Consider the following 23,480-nt stretch of genomic DNA (forward strand, 5'->3'; position numbering starts at 1 on the left):
CATGGGAAGAGATGTTTATTTGGTGCAGGATCTATATTTCCTGAACAATTTAACTCATGCATTATGTTCAAATACCATAATTACATGGAACTTTGAAAAGGAATTGAGACCTGGTAGGTTTGTACAGGTTAGTGTGAAATAGTGACGCATCCCGAAGTAATTTGGGCAGAGAATAAAAATAGGTATGCGGGGCCCCCCAAGGAGCCGGGGGAGGTGCCACACCTCCATGGAAATAATCTAAACAAAGGTATTACCCAGTTAGGTGGGTCACATGTCCATGGAAACAACCTAATCCAAAGATTCCAACATAATCAACACTAATACCTCTGCTGCCACAAGACTGCATTAAAGAACATGGCATTCGGGGGGACATAATACATCCAAACTGGCACAGAGGAGTCCCCCTTCTTTCTTTTGCATGTGCATATCCATTTTCCAAGCACAATTTGTTGAAGAAACTAATCTCTCCCCATTGAGTGGACATGGCACCTTTGTAAAAAATTGATTGGTCATAGATGCGAGGGTTTATTTCTGAACTCTCAATTCTATTCCATTGGTCTATGTCTGTCCTTGTACCAGTACAATGCTGTTTTGATTACTGTAGCTTTTTAGTAAGTTTTGAAATTGGGAAGTTTGAGTCCTCCAACTTTGTTCTTCTTTTTCAAGATGGCTTTAGCTATTTGGGGCCCCTTACCCTTCCACAAAAATTTTATGATTGGTTCTCCCATTTCTGCAAAGAAGGTTGTTGGGATTTTGACTGAGTTTGCATTGAATCTATAAATTGCTTTGGATAGGACTGACATCTTCACAATATTTAGTCTTCCAATCCATTAACACAGAACATTTTCCCATTTATTTTATTTCCATTTATGTATTTACGTCTTCTTTAATTTCATTTAGCAGTGTTTCATAGTTTTCTCTGTACAAATCCTTTCCCTCCTTGGTTATTTATTCCTAGATATTTGATTATTTTAGTTGCTATTGTAACCGGAATTTTTTTCTTGGTTTCTTCTTTCGATTGTTCATTACTAGTCCATAGAAACACTACTGATTTTTTTTAGTTGATCTTCACTTTGCTGAATTCATTTATTAGCTTGAGTAACTTTGATGTGGATTATTTCTTTGCAGAAATGGAAAAGCCAATCATAAAACTCAAAATGGATCAAAGACTTAAATAGAATCAAACTACAAAACTCCTAGAAAAAAAAGAGGGTAGAATCTTCAGGACCTTGTGTTAGGTTATGTTTTCTTAGACTTTACAAAAAAAGCATGAACAACAAAAAATAGATAAATAGGACTTCATCAAAATTAAAAATTTTTTTGCATCAAAGGGCTTCGTTATGAAAATAAAACAACAATGTACAGAATGGGAGAAAATATTTGGAAACCAAGAAGGGTTTAATATCTAGAACTTATAAAGAAATCTTGACACTCAACAACCAAAAGAGAAACAACCCAATTAGAAATGGGCAAAAGACTTGTACAGATATTTCTTCAAAGATGATATATAAGTGGCCAATAATCACAGGAAAAGATGCTGAATGTCATTAGTCACTAGGGAAATGCAAATTAAAACTACAATAAGAAATCATTTCACACCCACTAGAATGACTACTATAAAAAAAAAAATAAGTGTTGGAGAGGATGTGGAGAAATAATCATTGTTGGTGGGAATGTCAAATGGTGCAGTTGCTGTGGAAAATCGTTTGGTGGTTCCTCAGAAAGTCAACTATAGATTTACCATATGACCTGGCCATCTCACTTCTGGGTATATACTCAAAAAACTGAAAGCAGGGACTTGAACAGGTGGTATTTGCACACAGATGTTCATAGCGATTCACAATTGCCAAAATATGGAAGCAATTCAAGTGCCCATCAACAAATGAATGGATAAACAAAATGCCATATGTACATACAGGGAATATTATTCAGCTGTGAAAAGGAATGAAGTTCTGATACATGCTACAGTATAGATGAAGCTTGAAGACATAATGTTGAATGAAATAAGCCATACACGAAAGTATAAACATTGTATGATTTCACTGATATGAGATAACTGAAATAAGCAAATTCAGAGTCAGATATTAGAATACAGGTTTCCAGGTTCTGGGATGGGAGTAGGGAATGGGGAGTTAATGCTTTACTGGTATTGAGATTCAATATGGTATGATGGAAAGTTTTGTTAATGGATAGTAGCACAACATTGTGAATGTAATTAGTAACACTGAAATATTTATTTGAATGTGCTTAAAAGTAGAAATTTTAGGTTGTATATATGTTACTAGAATAAAATTTTTTAAAAACCATGGGACTATATGACACAAACAATGAATCCTTATGTAAACTATGGACTATAGTTAATAGCATAATTATAATAATATCATTTCATCAATGGTAAGAAAAGTACCACACTAATGGAGAGTGATAATAGGAAAAACGGTGTGTGTGTGTGTGTGTGTGTGTGTCGGTGGTGCGGGTGGATAAAATGGGAACTCTGCATTTTCTTCATGACTCTTCCATAAACCCACTATTTCACTAATAAAACAAACAAACGAATGAATGAATGCATAAGGACAAATAACAAAGACAACCAATATAAGAAATAAGACCTATTTTAGAAAGATTGACCAGGTCAGTGCCCATAGGGATAAAAGAAGACAGGAATAAAAAGGCAGAGTCATAGATCTAATATTTAAGTATTAATGATGTTGTTTAGATAGGACATATGTATTTAAGAAGCAATGGGAAAAAAAGATGAGACGAAAGTTCCCATTACCTGAGGAAGTAGGACATGTAAGTGTAAGGGCAGTTGACAGCACCAAATCCAGAAAGAAGAGCCATGAGAGTCACTCCAATCACACCTACTCGGCTGATGAGCTGTTCTATGGACAAGATCCCTAAAAATATCAAAGCACATTAATACTAGGTAAATAGATAAACTGGCTTCCATCTGTACTGCAAAAGGTAACATCACTGAAAACATCAACCATTATATACAACCAACTCATGAAGTCAACTTTTAATTATTGTGTAAATTTTATTTAATAAATGTCTATTTATTTTCCTGCTATTCAATATACTTCAGAGTCATCTCTGTTACTGTTTGATGATAAAGGTAATATAAAATAATAACAATAATTGTAACAAACAATATTAATTTTTAATCTTGGTAGTATGAACACAACAAAGCAAAGTACTTTTAGTAAATGTTTCGGTGAAAAATTTAGGAAAATAAATCTACTGGAAAAGTATAAACAGCATGTAATACTTTGCAATATAGTTACTTTCAAAAATATATATATATATTTATATATACATCTCCCTTTTAGTCATAAGCTCCTTAGCTTATGTCTTCATTCTGAATTCAGTAAATACATAATGCATCTAATAAATGGCTGAATTTATAGATGAATGATAAATCCAAAGGCAAACACATGAGTTTTAGATTACTAGTTGTATATTCACCATTCATTATCATTTGAAAATGCTGAAAGTTAACTCAGTAGTTAAAATAAATGCTAATGTTGAGGTATCTGGGATAAGTGAGAAAAAGCAAAGCTGAAGAATAACTCAGGGAGTTTGGAGTCATAGGAAAAAACTATTTTGTAGGATATAATTCCCTTCAGCCATCCACTTCTATGACCAAACATCAGAGCTGCCACTTAGGAATTCTGTCAGCTTTGAAACGGAAAATTCCAGTATTCCATTTCTGACCCCCTTGCCCTCTTAGTCTTTTGATCCTCTTCCTCCTTTATTTCTGCTACACCTGATTTAGAACTCATTGCAACCTCTGGTTCCTAGTCTTCTGCTCCCCCTAGCTTCCATTTCCTTCTTTATCTAGCTTGGACTCCAGGATTGCTTACATCATCATCTTTCACCAGCACCCTCAGTTCCCTACTCTCCTCCATCTAAAACACTCATCCTACAAATCCCCAATCCTAGATCAATCTAACACTTTGCCTTCCCTGTGCCCACGCCTGAATTGCCTAAAAAATTGCTAAAATGCATCCTGATATTGGTGGCATTGCAAATTTATAGCTTCTAATCTTAGCAGAGCTCAGAATACTACTGAGCAATCTTTTTTTTTGCCCTTGGTCAGGCATCTCTTCCCACATCCCTGAGCAGCTACACCTTAGGCCCCCTCTCCCCTCGTCCTTTCCCTTAGCAAATATCCTTATTATGTAAGAAATAAGGTATTATATATAAATTACCTTCACCTTAAATATTTGAATATTTACCTTTTTAAATATTTACATCTGTAATCATTGTCCTAACTTATCTCCTGCAGAACAAGATGGTGTCCAAAGCTAAAACTTTTCCAACTGTGCTTTTTGATCTTTTACTCTACAGTCTCTAGAATCTTGCTCATTACCTGTCCCCTCTTTCTTTATATCTTCATTCTTTCCTTTTTGCTGGTTCTTTACCTTCAGTTTCATCTCCTTCTTAAGAAAAATCTGGTCTTGAGTTTACCTCATTACCTATTTTTCTATTTCTTCCTTCATAGCCAAGTTTCTTGAAAGTAGTTTACACTTACTGTCAGCTCTTCCTCACCTCTCATTCATTCCTAAACTGGCTAAAACCCAGTTTTCATCCCACTCTTCTATACCAAATGAAGCTATTTTCACTCCTCTATACTGAATGAAACTGCTTTCACTAATAATAGTGATGGTAATATATAGGTAACATTTATTAAGCATCTATTATGTACCAGGCTAATATTCTAAGCATTCTACATGTATTAAACCATTTAATCCTCACAATTCCGTAAGTTAGATATTGAAAACTCCATTTTATGGATGAGGAAAACTGAGGAACAGGGAGGCTAAGTAAGATAGTCAATGTCACAAAGCTAATACGTGCCAGAGTCCAAATTCAAATCTAAACAGTCTAGCTCCAGAGTCTGGGCTCTTCACCATTTACTATGGTCATGAATTTTCTCCTGGATGCAAAATTCAGTGACATTTTCCAATCTTTATTTTATTTGATCTTTTATGGCATTAAATTCTTTCTCTTTAAAATTATTTTCTTTTCCTGGCTCTGTGTCTCTAGTTCTTTCTTCTTGGTCTTTTCTTGCTTTGAACAGGCCAGAATTTTCTCTTTTATTTCAGTCTATAGGTTTTCCTTGAATGAAATCTTGTCCATCTCTCCAGTTCATCTAATGATCTCTAATTTTTTAGATTCCTGAAGTCACCATCAGGTGCACTGATAAATTCATACCTTTCTCCAAAGCTCGTGACTTGTGTATGCAATTGCCTATTGAACATCACCTGATGGGCACAGGCCACTCAAAACATATCTTAAACTCAAATTACCTTTCCCCTTACCTTGTTTATTCTTCTGCATTACCTATCTTAGAAAATGGCATCATCTATCTAGTCACCAAAATAAAAAAGTCTATACTCCTTGTTTCCATTCCGTCTCTGACTCCTTTTGAATATATCTTTTTTTTCTACCTCAGGGCTTTACATGATTCTTTATGCCTTCTTGTTTGGTAATTCTTTGGTCTTGTCCTTTAAATCTCAGCTGAAATATCACTTCTTCAGAAGGTTGACTCTCACCACTTGTACTAAATTTGGTATTCTTATCCGCATTATTCTCTATTATAGCAACCTGTTTGCTCCTTGATGACAATGATCATAAGCAGTGATTATCTGTTTATATATTTACCTCTTTACTGTCTAGTTCTACCTCATCAGATGATAAACTTTAGAGGAGGGGAAAAACCAAGTTTGTTTTGTTCATGTTGAATCCCCAGCACTTAATATAAAGTAAGTGCTCAATAAATATTTGCAGAATGTTAAATGAATGAATAAATTCCCACCTAAATTCTGTTGAATCTATTTTCCAAATACCTCTTAAATTTGCATCCTCTTTACAGGAAGGAATCCTGTCTTATTGATTTTTGTTTTCCTTGCTGCCTGGTACACAGAAGGTGTTTAATAAATATTTTTCACTATGTGTACAGTTACCACACAATAATAAAAATTCCAATGGATTAATACAGGTTATTAAATACAAAAAACTGGAAAAATGTTCCCCCTACTTTTATTCCTGTTAAGGTAGTGTTATTTTATTAAATATCTTTTTCTTATTTAAAATAGTTTGCAGATACTATCTACTTGATCTCAGCATTGCTATGAAGTAAAAGTCAGTCATTATTATTCTTTTGTACCAGTTAATAAATGGAGGGTCAGATTGATAAGGTGACTTGTAGGAGACAATCTCACCTTCTGTATCTGTTCACAGATTCCTTCTTGTTTTATGTGCTTTCTTGGCTTCTCTTACTCTTTTCCATTATGGAATATCTTCCAACTTTCCTAGGGTATCAGGCACTGTACAAGGAGTACTGTTACAGACATTTTTTTCATCATATATAAGGACTGCTTCTTATAGTGCTTTTGGTCTCCACAGCAATAAACGGACTGGTTGCCTAGACAGTCCTTAGAAAGCGCTAAGCAGGCAGTGTAAGTCTGGCCTTCAGACCAACACTGCCTAAACTTACCTTATTATTCATTTCTCCAAGAGGGTCAAACAAATTAGACATAAACATTCTGACTTAAAACCCAAATGTCTATTTTTTGGAGCTCAAAGGAAAGACTAAACCTGAAATTATCACCCTAGCTCTTCCCCTCAGTATCCCCTTCAGAGTATTCCCATTAAATTTAGAAAAAAAAGATGATTGTGACATGGAGGTGCAACAGATGTCATGGTCTTCATCTTCCCTCTGGCGTGGTCTGGCTGCGCTGGTCATGCGAGCAAGGAGAAAGCTGGAGAAACGCATCATCTTGCGTTATCCTTGTCAGCAGCCCTGGGGTCATTCAGGTAGGTCCTTTTATAACTCTTTTCCCTCATTTCTAACATCACAAATTTGTCTCTTGGTGGGCTTATTTGAAATAGGCTTACATGAGAGCTATAGTATCTGCAGCTTTTCTATTACAAATATTTTCCAATAATGACATGGGCATGCTGACCTTATCAGCAAATTCTAAATTTCCATTCAGTGTGTTTCAGGGTATGATTAGTTAATGCTTGCTTTAAATTCTTGAAATCTTCTAACACCAGAGAGAGACAAAATTTTTTTTTTCATTTATGATTCAATAAACATATATTAAACACTTATTATATGCTAAGTTCCAGGCTAGGCCCAACGGATATGAACACAAATAAGATATAGTTTCTGACTTCAGGTTAATGAGGAAGTCAGAAAAGGAAATAAGTAATTTTAAGTTTTATAGCTGATACAATTAATAACTCCCAATGATGGCCAGGAAAATCTTTTCAGAGGGTAGACAAGGGATGAAAGGATTACTTGAAGACATTTGGTATGGCTGGATGACAGAACACATAGAGAAAGAGAGCAGTAGCCAAGCCCTAAAGAGTCCTGTGTGCCATGCTAAGAATCTTAATGCTTTTGATAGGTCAGATTGATGTTTATGAACTTTTTTTGGGCCTTCTTTAATGTTATTTGAAATTTCAAAACAGCTATTTTTATTTGCAAAATATATAATTATTTATAATGTTGAATATGCTTGTAAGATTGCACCTTTCTTCTGAATCTCCTGCAGAAGAATCTCATAACCTCTCTCCCTGAATCCCTGCTAAAGCAATAAGTAGACACTGGAGGTTTCATGTAGGTATGGCACATACTAGAGACTAGTTCATTCGACATTCATTCCAATCTCCTAGCATGTCTTTTTGTTCTAGAGAGTCTGGAAAGCTAAAAGCCATCCTTCCCAGACTTCTGAATGTTACCTAGGTTTCACCAAATTGAAATGCTCCTGTGAGACCTCAAACATAGATGTGAACAGTGTGGGGTGATGACAGAACTTGGGAGCTGAAGCAGCCAGGGCAGAGGTTCTACAATCTGGTCCCTGATATCCCAGGCCCTGAACAGCAGGTGATGACGTTAGTGGGGTTTTGCTAATTTAGTACTGTGACATGGTTGGGTGTTTCTCTTCACTGTGTAGCATTTAACATTTAAGGCTGACATTCCTGCCTTCCTAGAATTTCTGTAATTACCTAATATCCTGTAAAAATCACTTTCTGCTTTAAACTAGGTAGAAGAGATTCTGTTTTCTGCAGTAAGAACCACAATAGATATTGGCTAGTGAAATTAACATATTTCTAAAAAAAGATTCAGTATGAAAGTTCAATATATTTATTACAGGTGGTTTCACTAATCTATTTTAGATAGGTTGACATACAGTTCTGGAATGACTTGTCTGAGGGATCCTTGTTCATTTAGAAATTAGGGTAGCAGACCAGATCATGACTTGTTCTTGTATTTAAAATGAATTTTTTGTGAGAGAATAGACAGATTCCTGGAAAGCTTTTTTTTTTAAACCCAATAATTGTGAATGTTTCATGTCACCTCTCTTCCTCAAAATATACACACTCCGATAAAGATAATCTTTATCATCACTTGAGCAATGGTCATTTACCTTTGGGGTCACAGACCCCTGTGAGAATCTGATAAAAGTTTATGGGTTCCTTGCCCTCAGATGTACATACAAATATAGTTACATAATTCTGCACACAATATCAGAAGGTTTAAGGACAACGTCACCCCTTGCTCTGTTGAAGTTCATACATAAAACCAGGTCAAAAACTCTGCTCTAGAATGATGGAACTCTGTTCCATAACTAGCATTTAATACCTCCTAGGATGAAGGAGAAAATTTGGTTTGAAACCAGAATTCTTTAGAGAAATAGCTTGCCATACTTGGACCTACAGTCAGAAATTTTAAAATAATTATTATTTTTTCAAGACAAGGAAATTAAACAATCGCCCCTCCCCCTCCCAATACACACACTCACCGTGTTTTGGGCTGAGAATAGGAAATGGATCTCCTAGTTTCCAGAAGAAATACATGAAGGTCAACCATAAGAGACAGGAAAAAAGCAGCTGCTGTTTATGCACTAAGATAGAGGAGATAAGACTGTTAGAGAAAATAGGTATCTATTAAAGGGCTTGCTCTGATTAAAGATACAGGATCATGCTAATTAATATTTTACTGGCTTGCTCACTTTGCAAATGAGCGATGGACAATGTAATTTTTGGTCAAAGCATCCTTATTACCATAAGAGAAATTTTGCTGAAATTAAGAAGTGGGTTGAGATAAGAGAGACATTAATGTAGTAGAAACAGAAATAAAGCTGAAAGAGGGCAAATAACCCACTCATTCACTCAGTAAATATTTATTGTGTGTCACCATTTTTAAGGTGCTGTGAGTGCCCCCAAATAGCAGTAGCTACTGAAAATAATCTAGAAATGAAGCTCTCCACAACTCAATCCCCAAGAATACTTCTCAATCTATGTGCTCACAAGAGGGTTACAATACTCACACAGTCGGATGTTGCTCACGATAAAATAGCCAATGTAAAAAGGCACCATGAAAACCAGGATCAGCAGAATTACACACAAGTTCATTTTCCAGTGAAAGTAACGGGAGCTGGAATAAATGTCAAAGAATATCACTGGGCGGGTGAGGGCAACGACTTTCAATCTCTTGTCTTCCAAAGGGTCCCCTGCTCTTTGTACTCAATGCTGAATACAGTCCATCTTATTAGCTGTTACTATCTGCTCATTGTAGACATTAAAAAATAGATATAATGCAAAGTTCTTAAAGGTAAATGTGACTATCTTAACCTCCCCCAAATTTCACTTATTAATTAAGAATACTACTGCTTTAGCTATATATATTCATAGGCAATGTATATCATAACATATATAAACATATACCATTACTGGTAGAATGACTATTGTTTCCATTCATCACTGGGAGCCTTACTCCAATATAAGAATTAAAAGGAAATAAATGTCAATAGTAATACATGCTATAAAGACTAAGAAATACTTCCTTTGTGCCCTCAATATATAAAAATCAGATTTACATGACTTTTATTAGGGATTATAAACTGTATTTAAGTTATTGATTTTAAAAAATTTAGTCTTTTTAACTTTTCTATCTTTTTATAATAGCTTTACTGATAGATAATTCACATACCATACAATTCACCTTTTAAAGTGTACAACTAAATGGTTTTTAGTATACTCACAGAATTGTGCTACTATAATCACAGTCAATTTTAATATACTCAGAATTATGCTACTATCACCCCAAAGAGAAACCCAGATTCCAATAGCAGTCACTCTCCATTCCTTCCAAGCTCTCCAGTCCTAGGCAACTGCTATTCTATTTTCCATTTCTAAGGATTTGCCTGTTCTATACCTCTCATATAAATGGAATCATGCCATATGAGGTCTTTTGCAACTAGTTTCTTTCAGTTAGCATAGTGCTTTCATGGTTCATCCACGCTGTCGCATGTATCACAACTTCACCCCTTTTTAAGGCTGAATAATAGCCCATTGTATGAATATTTCACATTTTGCTTATCCATTTATCAGTTGCTGGACATTTAGGTTGTTTACATTTTTTAGCTATTGAGAGTTATGCTGCTATGAACATTCATATACAAGTTTTTGTGTGGACTTAAGTTCTCAATTCTCTTGGGTATATACCTAGGAATGGAATGGCTGAGTCATATGGTAACTGTATATTTAATATTTTGAAGAACTGCTAGGCTATTTTGCAAAGTGGCTACACCATTTTACATTCCCACCAGCAGTGTATGAGGGTTCCAATTTCTCTACATCCTTGCCAACACTTGCTACTTTTGATTAAAGCCATGGTGGTGAATGTGAAGTGGTATATCATTGTGGGTTTGATTTGCATTTGCCTGATGTATAATGATGCTGAGCATCTTTTCATGTGCTTATTTCTTCTTTGGACAAATGTCTATTCAGAACCTTTGTCCACTGTTTAAAATTGGATTACTTGTCTTTTTATTATTGAGTTGTAAGAGTTCTTTATATATTCTAGACACAAGTCCCTTATCAGGTATATGATATGCAAAAAATTTTCTTCCATTCTGTGGGTTATCCACTTTCTTGATGGTATCCTTTGTCTTCAGTGATTTTTAAACTTACTTATATCAAGGCCTTGTTTAGCAAAAGGGTTAAATGGTATATGAGGATATAAAAAATACAGGATTATGAAATGAATTATTTGGAAACATGAAAGAAAGGAAAAACAGTGGTAAAGGATAGGTAAAAGATGGGGCCAGGCCTGATAGCTATTATGCAAATGAACACCATGGAAACTTGCTATGGGTGGGTCATAAAATTAGTTCTAAGTTTTCTAACAATCAGTGTGAAATAGGAAATTTGATCAGTCAGATAAATCATTGTGTTCATAAGAAAATAACAAACCATTTGCTCAAAGGAAGCATAATCATTACTGATTTAGTATTACTGAATTATTACCGAGATCATAAAGAATCAGTAATGATTATGCTTCCTTTGAGTAAATAGCTTATTTTCTAACATGAATGTACTTACAAGTGTCCTGAACAACATCCCTTCAACAGAAGCATCATTAGATTTCATGGGCTGTTTCTTATTGTTCCCCCTTAGTACAGATGGGAGGCATCATAAAACAAAAAGCCTTCAGTAAAGGTTACCCTATAGGAAGCCAATACCATTTATTCTAGATATACTGATAGCTTTTTGCTGGTCTGGATTACCTTACTTTAGAGCATCCAGAGAAACTACAAGCTGCACATTCTCTAGGTAATCTTACATAATATTTCAGTGAAGATGCTTAAAGATATCAGGAGGTAGTGAGTTCAAAATTACAAGTGTAATCCATATTGCCAATTAAAAGCAAACCATATATATTAACTGTCTTTGAGCTGAGGGTAGGGTACCACATATTTTAAGTGTCTCTGAGCTGAGGGTAAGGTGACATTTTCTTGAGAAAATTAAGGAACCTAGCAAGATTACATATATGAACAGGAGGCCAATATATCACCTCTGCTCAGAGGTGAGCCAAGGGAATTTTCTTGGTCAGCCTGAAGATTCACCTTTGAAAACTGTTCTGAATCCAGTGACTGCTCAGATATAATACACGATTCAGGCTCAAATTTCTATTCTGTATGAGGACCAAATAATGTTGTTATATAAATAGGTAAATAACCGAAGACATATTTCAGCCTAAACAAACCCAATCCCAAATAAAGCAACAATGGAACAACCAGATTTTAGCAATGTTACTTCCTAAACTCTTCAAGATAAACTATTTGCGAAATATAACAAAGTAACTGAGTGATATGACTTACTATAGGGGATTAGTAATTATAAATAAGTTAAAAGTTGGGGACCGTTCTCAGATATTTTAGAATATCTGAGCCATAGTCCTTTTTATCAATGCTTAGATCAGGGGCCAGCAAACTATGGCCTGCCAGCCACCTGCCTTTATAAATAAAGTTTTATTGGAACGCAGCCCAGATTATTTGTTCATGTATTTTCTATGGATGCTTTTGTGCTACAATGACAGAGATAGAAACCGTATATTCCACAAAGCCTAAAGTATTTATTATCTGGCCCTATACAGAAAAGTTTGCTGACCTCTGCTTAGATAGCAGTGAAGTGTCCAGTGTGTGATGATAAAATCTAACGATCAGCATGCAAAATAAGACTTGCCTAATTGTTCTCTATAGTGATAGGGTCTGTAAGGTTTTGGCTTATTAGAGAACAAATTTAAAAGTAGGCGAGTCAGAAGACATTCCTGTTTTACCATACCATAAGTTATTAATTGATCCACCAAGAAACCATCTTACCACATCTTGGAAATGGATATGAGTGTATAGTCTCTCTATAAGTCTCAAGCATCAGGGGTCTGTAATGAGCTTATGCAGCTTAGCTCAGCATTGATTCTTGACTATAGAGTCAAAGGCTGAAGAAAGGCCTCTTTATTCTTAAAAGCTGGTTCCATGTAGTGGGAAAAAAGTACAGCAAAAGTCTATATTGAACAGCTGATGCACTCTACATACAAATACTGACCTAAAAACCTCAAGCTTGCAGTTTAATAAGCAAGAAACATTTTGGTTAGACTGTCTCATACACTAAAAAGTCTTCTATCAGGGAATAAGGAGTTCCTTTTAAAAAAATATTTAAAAAAACACTAAGTTCAGTCAGACTTAACCACGTCTATAAAATCAACAAAGGTAAGAACTGGAGTTCAGTCTTCAGGGAGGCCCTTAGTAGCTGTGCAACAAGAATTCTGATCTGTTCAGGTACAGATTTTAAATCAGCAGAACATTGCGAAGGGTCGTTACTGGGATTTGGTCATAAAGGAAAATAAAGCTTCTAGGAGTGAAGCCGGGGATCTAGGCTTCCACAGCCTCACTCTTGATTAATACTTCAGAGTTAATGGTCAGACATTTTTTTTTCTGCTATATTACAATCTTTGTCAAATATTAGGTGGCTGGGACTCATACTTTTGCTGTCATCGTTATAGTTACTGAAGCTAAACTCACCATGTGGTGGATTTTTTCAGTTATCAGATCCATGTAACTTTTCTACCATAAATAAAGTAACAGAGGTTTCTTCAAGAGGTGAGTTCATTGGTACTCTTACTTACCTACTATTTAGTACGCCTAAGATTTCAAAGATGATGAGCTCAAACATGGTGCAAGAAAATGCAAAAGTCACAGAGAAGATCACCTGAACAACATACTGACGTACCTGTTAAAAGCCAAATAGAGATTAAAAATCATTCCTTGTCTTAAATATTGAATTGATAATCTGGTTATGAGTTAGAAAGCTTATTCTGAAAAAATTCTCAAGCTGTTGGAAACAAGGTTGCAGCCACACCTTGCCTGGAGCTAAAGAAATAAACCAAAGAGGGGAGTACTTTTGAACTTTCTGAAAAGCTAATAATTTTTTTTTCTGTAAAAGACTGTATCACTGCATAATCGACATTGCATCAGTGAATCATGGGCTCCTACTACCAGTGTCCTCTGTGGATAGAAAATTTAAAGCACAAGAAGATGAAGTTAAAGGGTCAGAAGTAGTACTTAGCATTTCTGATACACATTAAGAAAAAAAGACAAATTTATATATAACAGTTAATACTAAAAGGGTATTCTTCAACACTTTGCAGACTTTGGGTCAGTTCTGGGACTTCCCCTGGGAGGACTTAAAGTACTGGGCAGAAGAGAATCTCCAGAATCTTGGGTTCTTTAAGGTTAACAACCCAAACTCCTTGGGGAGGTTTAATGGAGAACACATCCTAGAAATGACTCAAGGTAGCATAATCACTGTGCTTATTATTTAAAGAGGATTAATTAGGAAATGTCCAGTCTAGGATGGTATTTCCTGAATCCAAGATAAAAACCAGACTAGCCTTGGGATTTTGGTATTAATATTAAGATTGGTAATTAACATTCAAGACCAGGTAGTTGTGAGATATTATAAATTAAATTCTCTCCCAAAGAATAACTCTCTGAGGTTACATTTTGGCTTTTGATACTCATACTGATATGACTAAGACATGACATTCCTTGCTCCCGGCTTCTGGTCTATACATGAGCTGCCTGGTTTTTTTGTTTGTTTGTTTGTTTTTAAATCAATCAAGTCTCATATTCTCCAACTTTAGAGTTATATAGTAATCATTTGGCAAAAATTTCCCATCTTTGGTGCACATAAACTTTATTTAATGGAAGCATTTTTCTTGTCCGATTTAAAAATAATCTCAATTCATACAGTATTAACAAACCAAAACGATCTCTTCTTACCTCATAGTCCTTAAACAATTGGCGCATGAAGAAAAGCCACCCAAATCCAAAGAAAAGTATCTGGAGGAGAAAGAAGATAGAATGCCAATGTATATATTCTTTTGAGAAATAACATTACAGAGACTGTTTTATACTAAAAGGTCTGCTAACTAGACAGTTAACTTATTTCAGAGATTAAAGATGAGATCTACTTATATAAGTCTGTATTTAAAGTCCATAGCATTGAAGTAGATGTTGAAATGTTCTTAGGTTTTTGAAATTATCCATGCCATAGAATATGTTTTAAGTTAGGCAAAAATGGAGTAAAATATTTGCTTGTAATCTTATGATAATCATTTTATAAGCAAAAGAACTTAGCAAATAGGAAAAGAGTGAGTGAAACTTGATTCTTATAGATTATTTCTGTTCACAAATATTAAATTAAAAAAAAAGTCAAGGGAAAGGAGTAGAATAAAAAATAGGTGAGTAGCAGAGAGACTGATATTTTTTAATATGTTTTCCTTTAGAGATTTTTTCTTAGCTTTTCCACCATCCCACCTAATCATGTGGTTTCCATCTCAGTATAAAGCCAAAAGATTGCAGGATCCAACTTTGTCAGTTTTGGTACAAGCTGGCATCAGAGACAGTAACCACATGACAACTCTGTTCATTGTCCTAAAGCTGGTTTGTTTTTCACTAGCAAATAGCATCTTTTCTATGTACATGTTTATACTCAACTCTGGCACAACTCCTTTTCTTATATTGGCTAGGTACTTTACCTAAGAATAAAACTCTTTCATGTCTTCCCAAAGACTATGGGAATAAAAGTAAACTCTTGAGCATGGTTTGGCATAGACTATTCCAGCCTCTTGTTGTGCCCCTCTTACCCACCAAACTCAGATTTTCAGCTACACGGAACTTCTTTGGCTCTTTAGACACAACATTCTCTCTTACATAAAGACCTCTGCAGATGTACTCTGACAGGAACTGCTTTCCAGCCTCCTCCCTATTTATCTTACAGATCTTAACTTACATGTAACTCCTTCTGGAAGGCCTTCTCTGATCTTCCAAATAAAGATAAGTCCCTCTTTTAATATAATCCTATCAAATCCTGTACATCCTTATGAAAGCATTTATCACATAGTTTGTAATGGTTAATTTAAATGCATGTTTTTGAACATTAGACTGTAAGCTCTGTGAGGACAAGGACCATGCTTGTCTTGTTAATCTTTGTATCCTCAGCATTCAGCACAATGCCTCAAACATAGCAGGCTCTCCAAAAGTGTTTGCTGAATAAATAAATGGTCCATGATTAAAGAATGGTTTGTTTTTCAGCAACATTCAACCTCAACTTTTTTGTAATAACTTCCTGTGTGCTAGGTATTAGAAAACACGAAGGTGAGTAAGTTGGTCACTCCCCTTAAGGAGCTTATAGTATGGTGGTGAAGACACTAAATAAGTAAGTATAATGCAATATGGGACATGTAATGGATAGAGATATGCACATGAGATCATAAAAGTGTAGAAAAGAAGGCAATCAAACCAATTTGCAGGACAGATTTTCTGAAGAAGTTAATACCTGAGTTGAAGGATGTTTTAACTTTCGGTTAAAGCCTGATAATGCAACATTTTGAGATTATGTGCATTTTTCTAGAGAGAAGGTATTCACGACACAGTCAATGGTTCCCATCACTCCTAAAATACTAAAAACCACCTCTTAAAGGATGAGTAAGAATTAGGTTGGTAAACGATAGAGGTGGTAGGGGTAGAACAAGGCTTTCCAGACAGCAAACAGCATGAGTAAAGGCACAGGGGTGACATACAGCATGTTATATGCTGGGAACTATGAGCAGTTTGGCATTGCGAGATGATAAAACTCCAAGAAGGAAGAGTAAAAAATGAGATGAGAGAGAAGGGGCAGAGGACCAATCACTGAGAACTCTGAAAGCCATGCTAAGGAGCTTGGATTATATCTTGTGGGTGATGAGGAGAGACTTAAGTAGGGTAAAGACATATCCAGATTTTTTTTTTTTAGATACAGCACTCTGATGGCTGTGTGGAAGATACATTTAAAAAGACAACATGGCAGGAAGAGAAACATTATAGGAGGTTGTTGCAGGAGTCCAGATGAGAGATGATAAAGGCCTGAATTAAGGCATTGGTGGTAGAAGAGGAGGTAACAGATTTGAGAACTATTTAGAAGGTAAAATCAGAAGGGAGGAGTCAAGGATGACTAATTTGTAATATAGGATGAAAAGTGAGGTCACTCAGTTGATATGAAGAGTATAGTAGAAAAGGTTTGGGAATGGGGGCTGTGCCAGTTTGAAGAGGAACAAGCTTGCTAGAGAGGAACACCCTGGGAGAAAGCCATTTTGAAACCAGAACTTTGGAGCAGACGCCAGCCACATGCCTTCCCAGCTAACAGAAGTTTTATGGACACCATTGGCCATCCTCCAGTGAAGGCACCCGATTACTGATGTGTTACCTTGGACACTTTATGGCCTTAAGACTGTAACTGGGTAGCCAAATAAACCCCCTTTTTATAAAAGCCAATCCATCTCTGGTGTTTCGCATTCCACAGCATTAGCAAACTAGAACAGGGGCATAAGGTGGAGAAGAGGAGGAATTAATTTTTAGACATGCTAAAGCCCTGAGGACCATCCAGTTTGAGATATCTAGCAAGAATTTAGATAAAACAGTTGAAAACACCAAAAGTACACAAGATCACCCAGGAATAGTATGTAGAGTGAGGAGAGCAATACACCAAAAAATCACTAGGAGAAAAGAATGTGAAGAAGAGACCAGGAAAGAAACAGAGAAGGAATGATCAGAGAAATAACAGGACCAGGAGGGTATAGTGTACTGAAACCAAGGGTATAGGGATTAAATGAATATTAAATGCAGCAGAGAGGAACAGTAAAATGATTGAAAAATGTTCAAAGAATTAGGCAATTTGGAGGTCAGTGATGGTCTTGAGAACAGTCTGAATAGAGAGGTAGGGGCAGGAACCAGTCTGTAGGGGTTGGGTTGGGAGGCAGTAGAGACAATAAGCAAATTACTCTATGGAGAGCCAAGGATGAGAAAAAGAACATTAGAGGCCTAGAGAAGAATGTGGGGTAAAGGGAAATATGTTTTTCTGAGACAGGAAAACCTTTGCCATGTTCATAGGCCAAGACTAAGAAAGGAGTAGAGGGGATAAACTAACATGAGAGGCAAATGATGGAACATAGCTCTGGAGAGGAATTGAAGATGTTATTCATTCATTTGTAGTAGTTGTAGCTACCCTTTTTGACCATTCACTATATTCCAGGTACTCTGAGTAATTACTATTATAATCTCATTAAATCACAAAAACACTATAATATAGGCTTTATTGTCCTTATTTCACAAAGAAAGCTGAGGCTGAAATAAGTTAAGCAACATGCGAAGTGTCAGAATCAGGATTCAACTTGAAGTTTGTGTGGCTGAGTCCAAAGCCTGTGCTCTTAACTATGTCATGATTAGCTGCTCCAAGATTGAAGGCACAGGTGGAGAGGATGGCCTTACACAGGAGTAGGGGACACTATTTTCAGAGATGGGAGGAAAGAAGGTGAGAATGGTTGTGGATATAGTTAATTGCTTAGAGTAAGATGCAGGAAGCAGAAAGAGATCACAACTTTTGGCATCATTTTTCTTGATAGAGTAGGAATTAAAGTCATCTGTTAAGAATAAGGGAGGTGGAGATGGAAAAGGGGGTCTTGAGGAGAATGATAAAGTTTCAGAGAATTTATGAGGGGAATGGAACATGTAGCTGACTGAAGTCAAGAAAAAAACTATTCATTGAGCTGAGGGTGTCCATAAACTCATGGTGTTAGTTATATGCACCGCTGTGTGATTTTCTACAGCAGTCTTCAGGCCCCTGAATTAGTAGTAGACAAATTATAGGTGTGATCCTACTGTGGACATTTATCTGAAGTCAAAAGAACAAGAGGAGATGAGAAAATAGCTTGCATTCATGAATCCAGGCTGAGGAGAAAAGGAAAGGGGCAAATAGATTAGGAGAACATACCCCTTGACCACCTAGGAGACCCTTTTGGCTATTATAACTCACTACCAATGGAGAGAGAGATAAATTCAGAGTGTAGAAACCCCATTTATATGACTTATGAAACTATAAGCTGGAGAAGTCGGGCAATTATAACTGGGAGTGGTGTATGGTTGATAAAAAAGAAAAAAAAAGTATATCACTAAGATTACCCTGAAATGGGACTTTAGACAAGGAAGAGAAAACAAGTGAAGATCGTAAGTCTAATGAGGGGCAGAGAATGGAAGAAAAAGACGTATACCTTTAATATTTCATTGTGGGCTTCTTTCACATTGACAAAGAAAGCTTAAAAAGACTTTCAAAATAGATAATAGGAAAAAAAGTAACTGGAGAATTGAGTCCAAGGCAAATATGAATTCTGACAAGATTAAAGAGGATCAAAATAGCATGTGGAAAGAGTAAGCAATTTCAAACAGCCTTGCAGTTAAAATGGAAGGTGCACACCTTCTTGCTCAAAAGAGAGAACTAATAATTTTAGAACAGTGCAGAGTAGAGCTTTGTCTTTGGGACTCAGGTGTACTTTGGAACTGAAGGCTCAAAACACATGAGTTAAATAATAATTGTTTTATAAAAATGACCTCTGGGTTGAAAATTAGCTATAGTTAGAAAAAAAGATGGCCAGTTATTAAAGACGTGACAGGAAAAGATACCTTTCTTAGACCATTTATTCAACCTTTTACTCACCTAATAAATATTTATTAATTGATATGTGCCAAGTCCTAGGGAAAGAATGGTAAACAAGATAGCAAGGACCCTGTTTTTAAAGAGTTTATAGTCTATGAAGGAGACGAAATAGCAATTAAAAAACAATGTGATAAGTATTATTATAAAACAATGGGTCAGGGATATTATGAAAGCAGGCTGAGGGACAACTAGTCTAATATGGGGAAGGATTCTTGGATGGCCAAGCAGAGATCCAAAGGCTGAATAGGAGTCAGCAGGGAGAAAGAAGGCGAGGGATGGAGGGAAAGGTCCAGAAAGAGTGAACCAACTGTTTGGGTGTTGGGAGGCATGATAGCATGGCTAAGGTAAGGAACTAAAAGTTTAGTAAGGTTAAAGTATAAAGTGCAACTGAGGAAATGGTCAGTGCCAAGGCTGAAGAGGTAAGAACCAAGGTCCCATCATAAGGGACTCTATAAGCTATATTAAGGAATACTTTTTCCTACACCATGGTGAGCAATCTCTACATTAAGATGTTGCCTGAGACTGACCAGCTTGAACATATAACCTCTGATTTCAGATTTCATTTCAAATAAACCTTTTAGTTTATATAAAACAGGAAAAATGGGCAGGGGGAGTTGTTTCCAAGGTTAAATTAAATATTTACTAGGCCTCTATCGACTGATCCAGATGTTGGGGAAATACAGCAGAGAGCAAGACAGATGATATTCTGGACCTCATGGAGTTTACAGATAACAAATACCTAAACACACAAATATGTACTAGTGATAAATGCTAAGAAGACTATAAAAAGAGAAATGGGATAGAAGGTGGTTGGGATGGGAGACTACTTTGGCTGCGGTAGGGAGTAAGATAAAGCCTCTCTGAAGTGACATTTTTACTGATACCTAAATGATGAGGACGGACAACATTCCAGCAAGGGATTCCTTGCCTATTTGTAAATTAAATTTAATACTGCATGTGAATGTAGTTGTGAAAACTAAAGCATTTTATGATTACAAGGGATAAAACATTAGAAAGTCACTTTCTGGTTTCACTTTATCAATTATATCTGTATTAAAAATCATAGCAGCTACAATGCAATGACAGTTTTCTCACTGACATTTTTATTTTTATTTTGAGTAAAAAAAAATGCTACTTAAACATTGTTATTTTTCTTGAGTTGGTACTAAGGCTATATGTAACTCTGAGTTGTCAACAGGGCAATAGGAAGTCTTTGAAAGGTTTTAAAGAAGAGTTAGACACCCAGATTTTTGTATATTGATACATGTGAATATTATGAAGCCAATAAAACAATAAATATAAACATGTTAAATGTTTTAAAAATGAAAAAAGTTACTGTATTAGGGTGGTAGGATTACGGGTGGTTTTTCCTTGTTTCAAATTTTCTTAAATGTTGCTATAAAATTTTTTTGAGATAAGAGCAATGCTCTATTCACAGAAGCATGAAGCAATGTGAAAACTGGATCAAAAGAACAAAGATTAGTTTACTTTCAATCACAAAAGAGGCCTCTGTCATTTGCCATTTGAAAAAAGAACAATTAAGAAAAAAATACTTTATTCGAAAGATGAGGGGAGAAAACGTCAATAATCAGGTAATTAGTCTGCGTTTCTACAAATAGTAACAATTGGCCAGAGATTATTCAGAGTACTTGCACTCTGAGTTCATACAGCTATGAACAAGACAGGATTTAAATAAACTCATAAATATATAAATGATATCAGTGCTCTGGTGAACGCTATGAAGAAAACAGAACAGATTAACTCAAGGAATGGCATGGTAAAAGCAAGAGGCTTATTAGATGAAGAGTCTAGAAAGCAGGGATCCTCAGCATGTTAGTCGTGTTTGTACTTCCACAGCCTCATATAATGGTTGACAAATGTTTGTTGGCTGTACCAATGAATGGAGGTGGTCAATCGGGAAGAAAGGAGTGTCAGAAAAAGGTCTGAAAAGGCTGGACAGCTGGCAGGGGGTAAAGGATGAGGTGTTGGTGTGCAAACGAAATCTTAGACTTTGAAGATCTGAAGTGAAGGCGGCAAATACCTCCGCACCCGCATACAGGATTTGACAACTAACCAGCAAAGCCTCCACGTGTTCCCAGGAGTCAGACCGGACTGGCGCGCCGAATTCCCTGCACCCGGAACCACATTCTTCCCCTACCCGTGGGTCAGCGGCGCCGTAGCCGGGGCACTTTGGGGACCGCTTCTTTCTCCAGGCACCGGCTTTCAGCGCTGAGGCCAGCTGACCCCTTCCGAAAATGGACCAAAGAGTGCGGGGCTGGAAGCCGGGTGAGGGCGCGGATGACCGCAGGCCAACCTCCCGACGAGGAGGACCGAGGAAACCGGACTCGGCAAGTCACGCACCATCCTCGGGCTGTCGGTCCGGGTGTGGAGAGCGCACGCCGCGAGCTAGGAGGAAGACCGCGAACCCTGACCAGCCCGCAGCGCGGAACTCCGGGGCGCGCGATTCGGGAAAGGGAGGCTGAGGGGTCGCGGGAAGGGAGGCGGTGACTCACCTGGGAGGTTATCATGATGCTGGAGTCTATCAGGAAACTCATGGCGAACAGCAAGGAGGGTCCCTCCCTCCACTTCCCACTTGGCGAGGACACTGGAGGGCCAGACCACTGGCCCCTCACACAGGCGGCCCTAGCCCGGGGGCCACCGCCGCGAAAGCCGCGCCCCACCTCGACGCAATCAAGCTGCGCCTCCAACCAGCCAATGACCGGCCACATCCAGCACTTCCCGCCTGGGACTAGGGGTGGGCGGGGCGAACGCGAGCCGGGTGCCGTGGTGTGGGCGCGGCCAGTGGGAGGCTGTCCTGAGGGGCGGGGCTTAGGGGTAGTGCGGCTGAAAGGGACGAGATGTGGTGGTCTTCGCTGAAAATCCGAGGGCAGACGTAATGCAAGGTATCATTTCCATTTCTGAGGCTGAAGGAGCTAGGGCCTGAGAACTAATATCTTATTTTAAGTGGTAATTCCAATTTGTAATGGTCGTAGCTAATAGAATAAAGTTAATAGTAATAGTGTTTATTACATTATAATGCGTTAGACCGTAAATCAGGCATTGTATTCTAAATGTTACAGTTTTTACTGAGATCCACAAACACAAATGCACAACTACAGGCCGAGGCAAAAGTGGAAAGACAGGTGAGATTTTGGCAAATAGAGTTAACCAAGTAAATTTCTGTTGTGACCAACAACAAAAACAACACACTATCTATAGCAAGGAAGTGATAATCTCTTTGTACTTGGTACTCATCAGACCAAACCCGGAGTGCTGCACTCTGTATACCACACTTTAAAGAGACATATGGAAATAAAGGAGCATGCTCAGAGGTGAGCCACCAGATAAGGAATGGTGGAAGGATATGAAGAAAGAAGACTCCAGAACATGACAGCTGTCTTTCATGTGAAAGAATGGGTAGAACTGACATGGCCCCAAAGAGAAAATTGTAAGTCACAGGACTGGAAGTTAAATGAAGATAGATTTTAATTCAAAACAAAGAATAATTCTTTAAGAGTTTGAAGATGAATTATTTTAAGAAGTAGGGGTTCCTCCCCGGTCCCTTCCAGGTTCGGGTTATTCATATATGGACTGAATGACTACTTCATGCACTCAGTAATCATCCATGAAGGCTTAATGCACTGCTGTGGGGAATATCCTTTCCCATTAGGGCCTTAGCTAGCCCTTGTAGTCCTTGAAGTCACATAATCCTGGAAGTCTCATAACCCTGTATAGGTGGTGCCACCTCCTGGCTTTCAAGGCTGCAGTGAAGGTCTAAGACCTGGCATTCAGGACTTGAGAGTGGGGACTGCTACTACTCTAGTCTGTGTAACTGAGACTCACAAATTCATTATACACAAGAGACGGTGTCTCCATTTCTTTGAATCCAACTCTGCTATACTAAGCCTCCAAAACTACCTGCCAGATGTCCAACTCTGAATCAGGAAGCAGTGGAGGCAGTCATATTATGGGAGAATCTTAAACCAGAGAACTTTGTGTCCCTGGCTTCCTGTATCAGGGAAGCAGATAGATGACTAAACAGCATTCCTCACTGAGATTCAAGACTGTGTGGTAGTGCAGAATGCTGCGAGAGC

At 37.2% G+C, this 23,480-nt stretch overlaps 1 protein-coding gene across 5 annotated transcripts in view; it reads right to left on the bottom strand.

Moving 5' to 3' along the window:
- Positions 1-22,054, bottom strand: part of LOC119526777 (Golgi pH regulator) — a 56,206-nt gene extending 34,152 nt beyond the window's left edge. For 2 of the 5 annotated variants that reach the window (XM_037826189.1, XM_037826188.1), the window contains exons 1-6: positions 21,900-22,054; positions 14,640-14,699; positions 13,484-13,587; positions 9,345-9,451; positions 8,817-8,918; positions 2,777-2,897 (exon numbers count right to left, since the gene is read on the bottom strand). In XM_037826189.1, coding sequence (XP_037682117.1) covers positions 2,777-2,897; positions 8,817-8,918; positions 9,345-9,451; positions 13,484-13,587; positions 14,640-14,699; positions 21,900-21,941 — 536 coding nt within the window. In that variant the 5' untranslated portion in view covers positions 21,942-22,054. Of the gene's footprint in view, positions 1-2,776; positions 2,898-8,816; positions 8,919-9,344; positions 9,452-13,483; positions 13,588-14,639; positions 14,700-21,460; positions 21,793-21,899 lie in introns of all 5 variants that reach the window. The other 3 variants (XM_037826190.1, XM_037826192.1, XM_037826191.1) reach the window with 3 other exon arrangements.
- Positions 22,055-23,480: the final 1,426 nt, after the last annotated feature.

This window comes from Choloepus didactylus, chromosome 2 (genome assembly GCF_015220235.1).
Source record: "Choloepus didactylus isolate mChoDid1 chromosome 2, mChoDid1.pri, whole genome shotgun sequence".
NCBI classification, from domain to species: domain Eukaryota; kingdom Metazoa; phylum Chordata; class Mammalia; order Pilosa; family Megalonychidae; genus Choloepus; species Choloepus didactylus.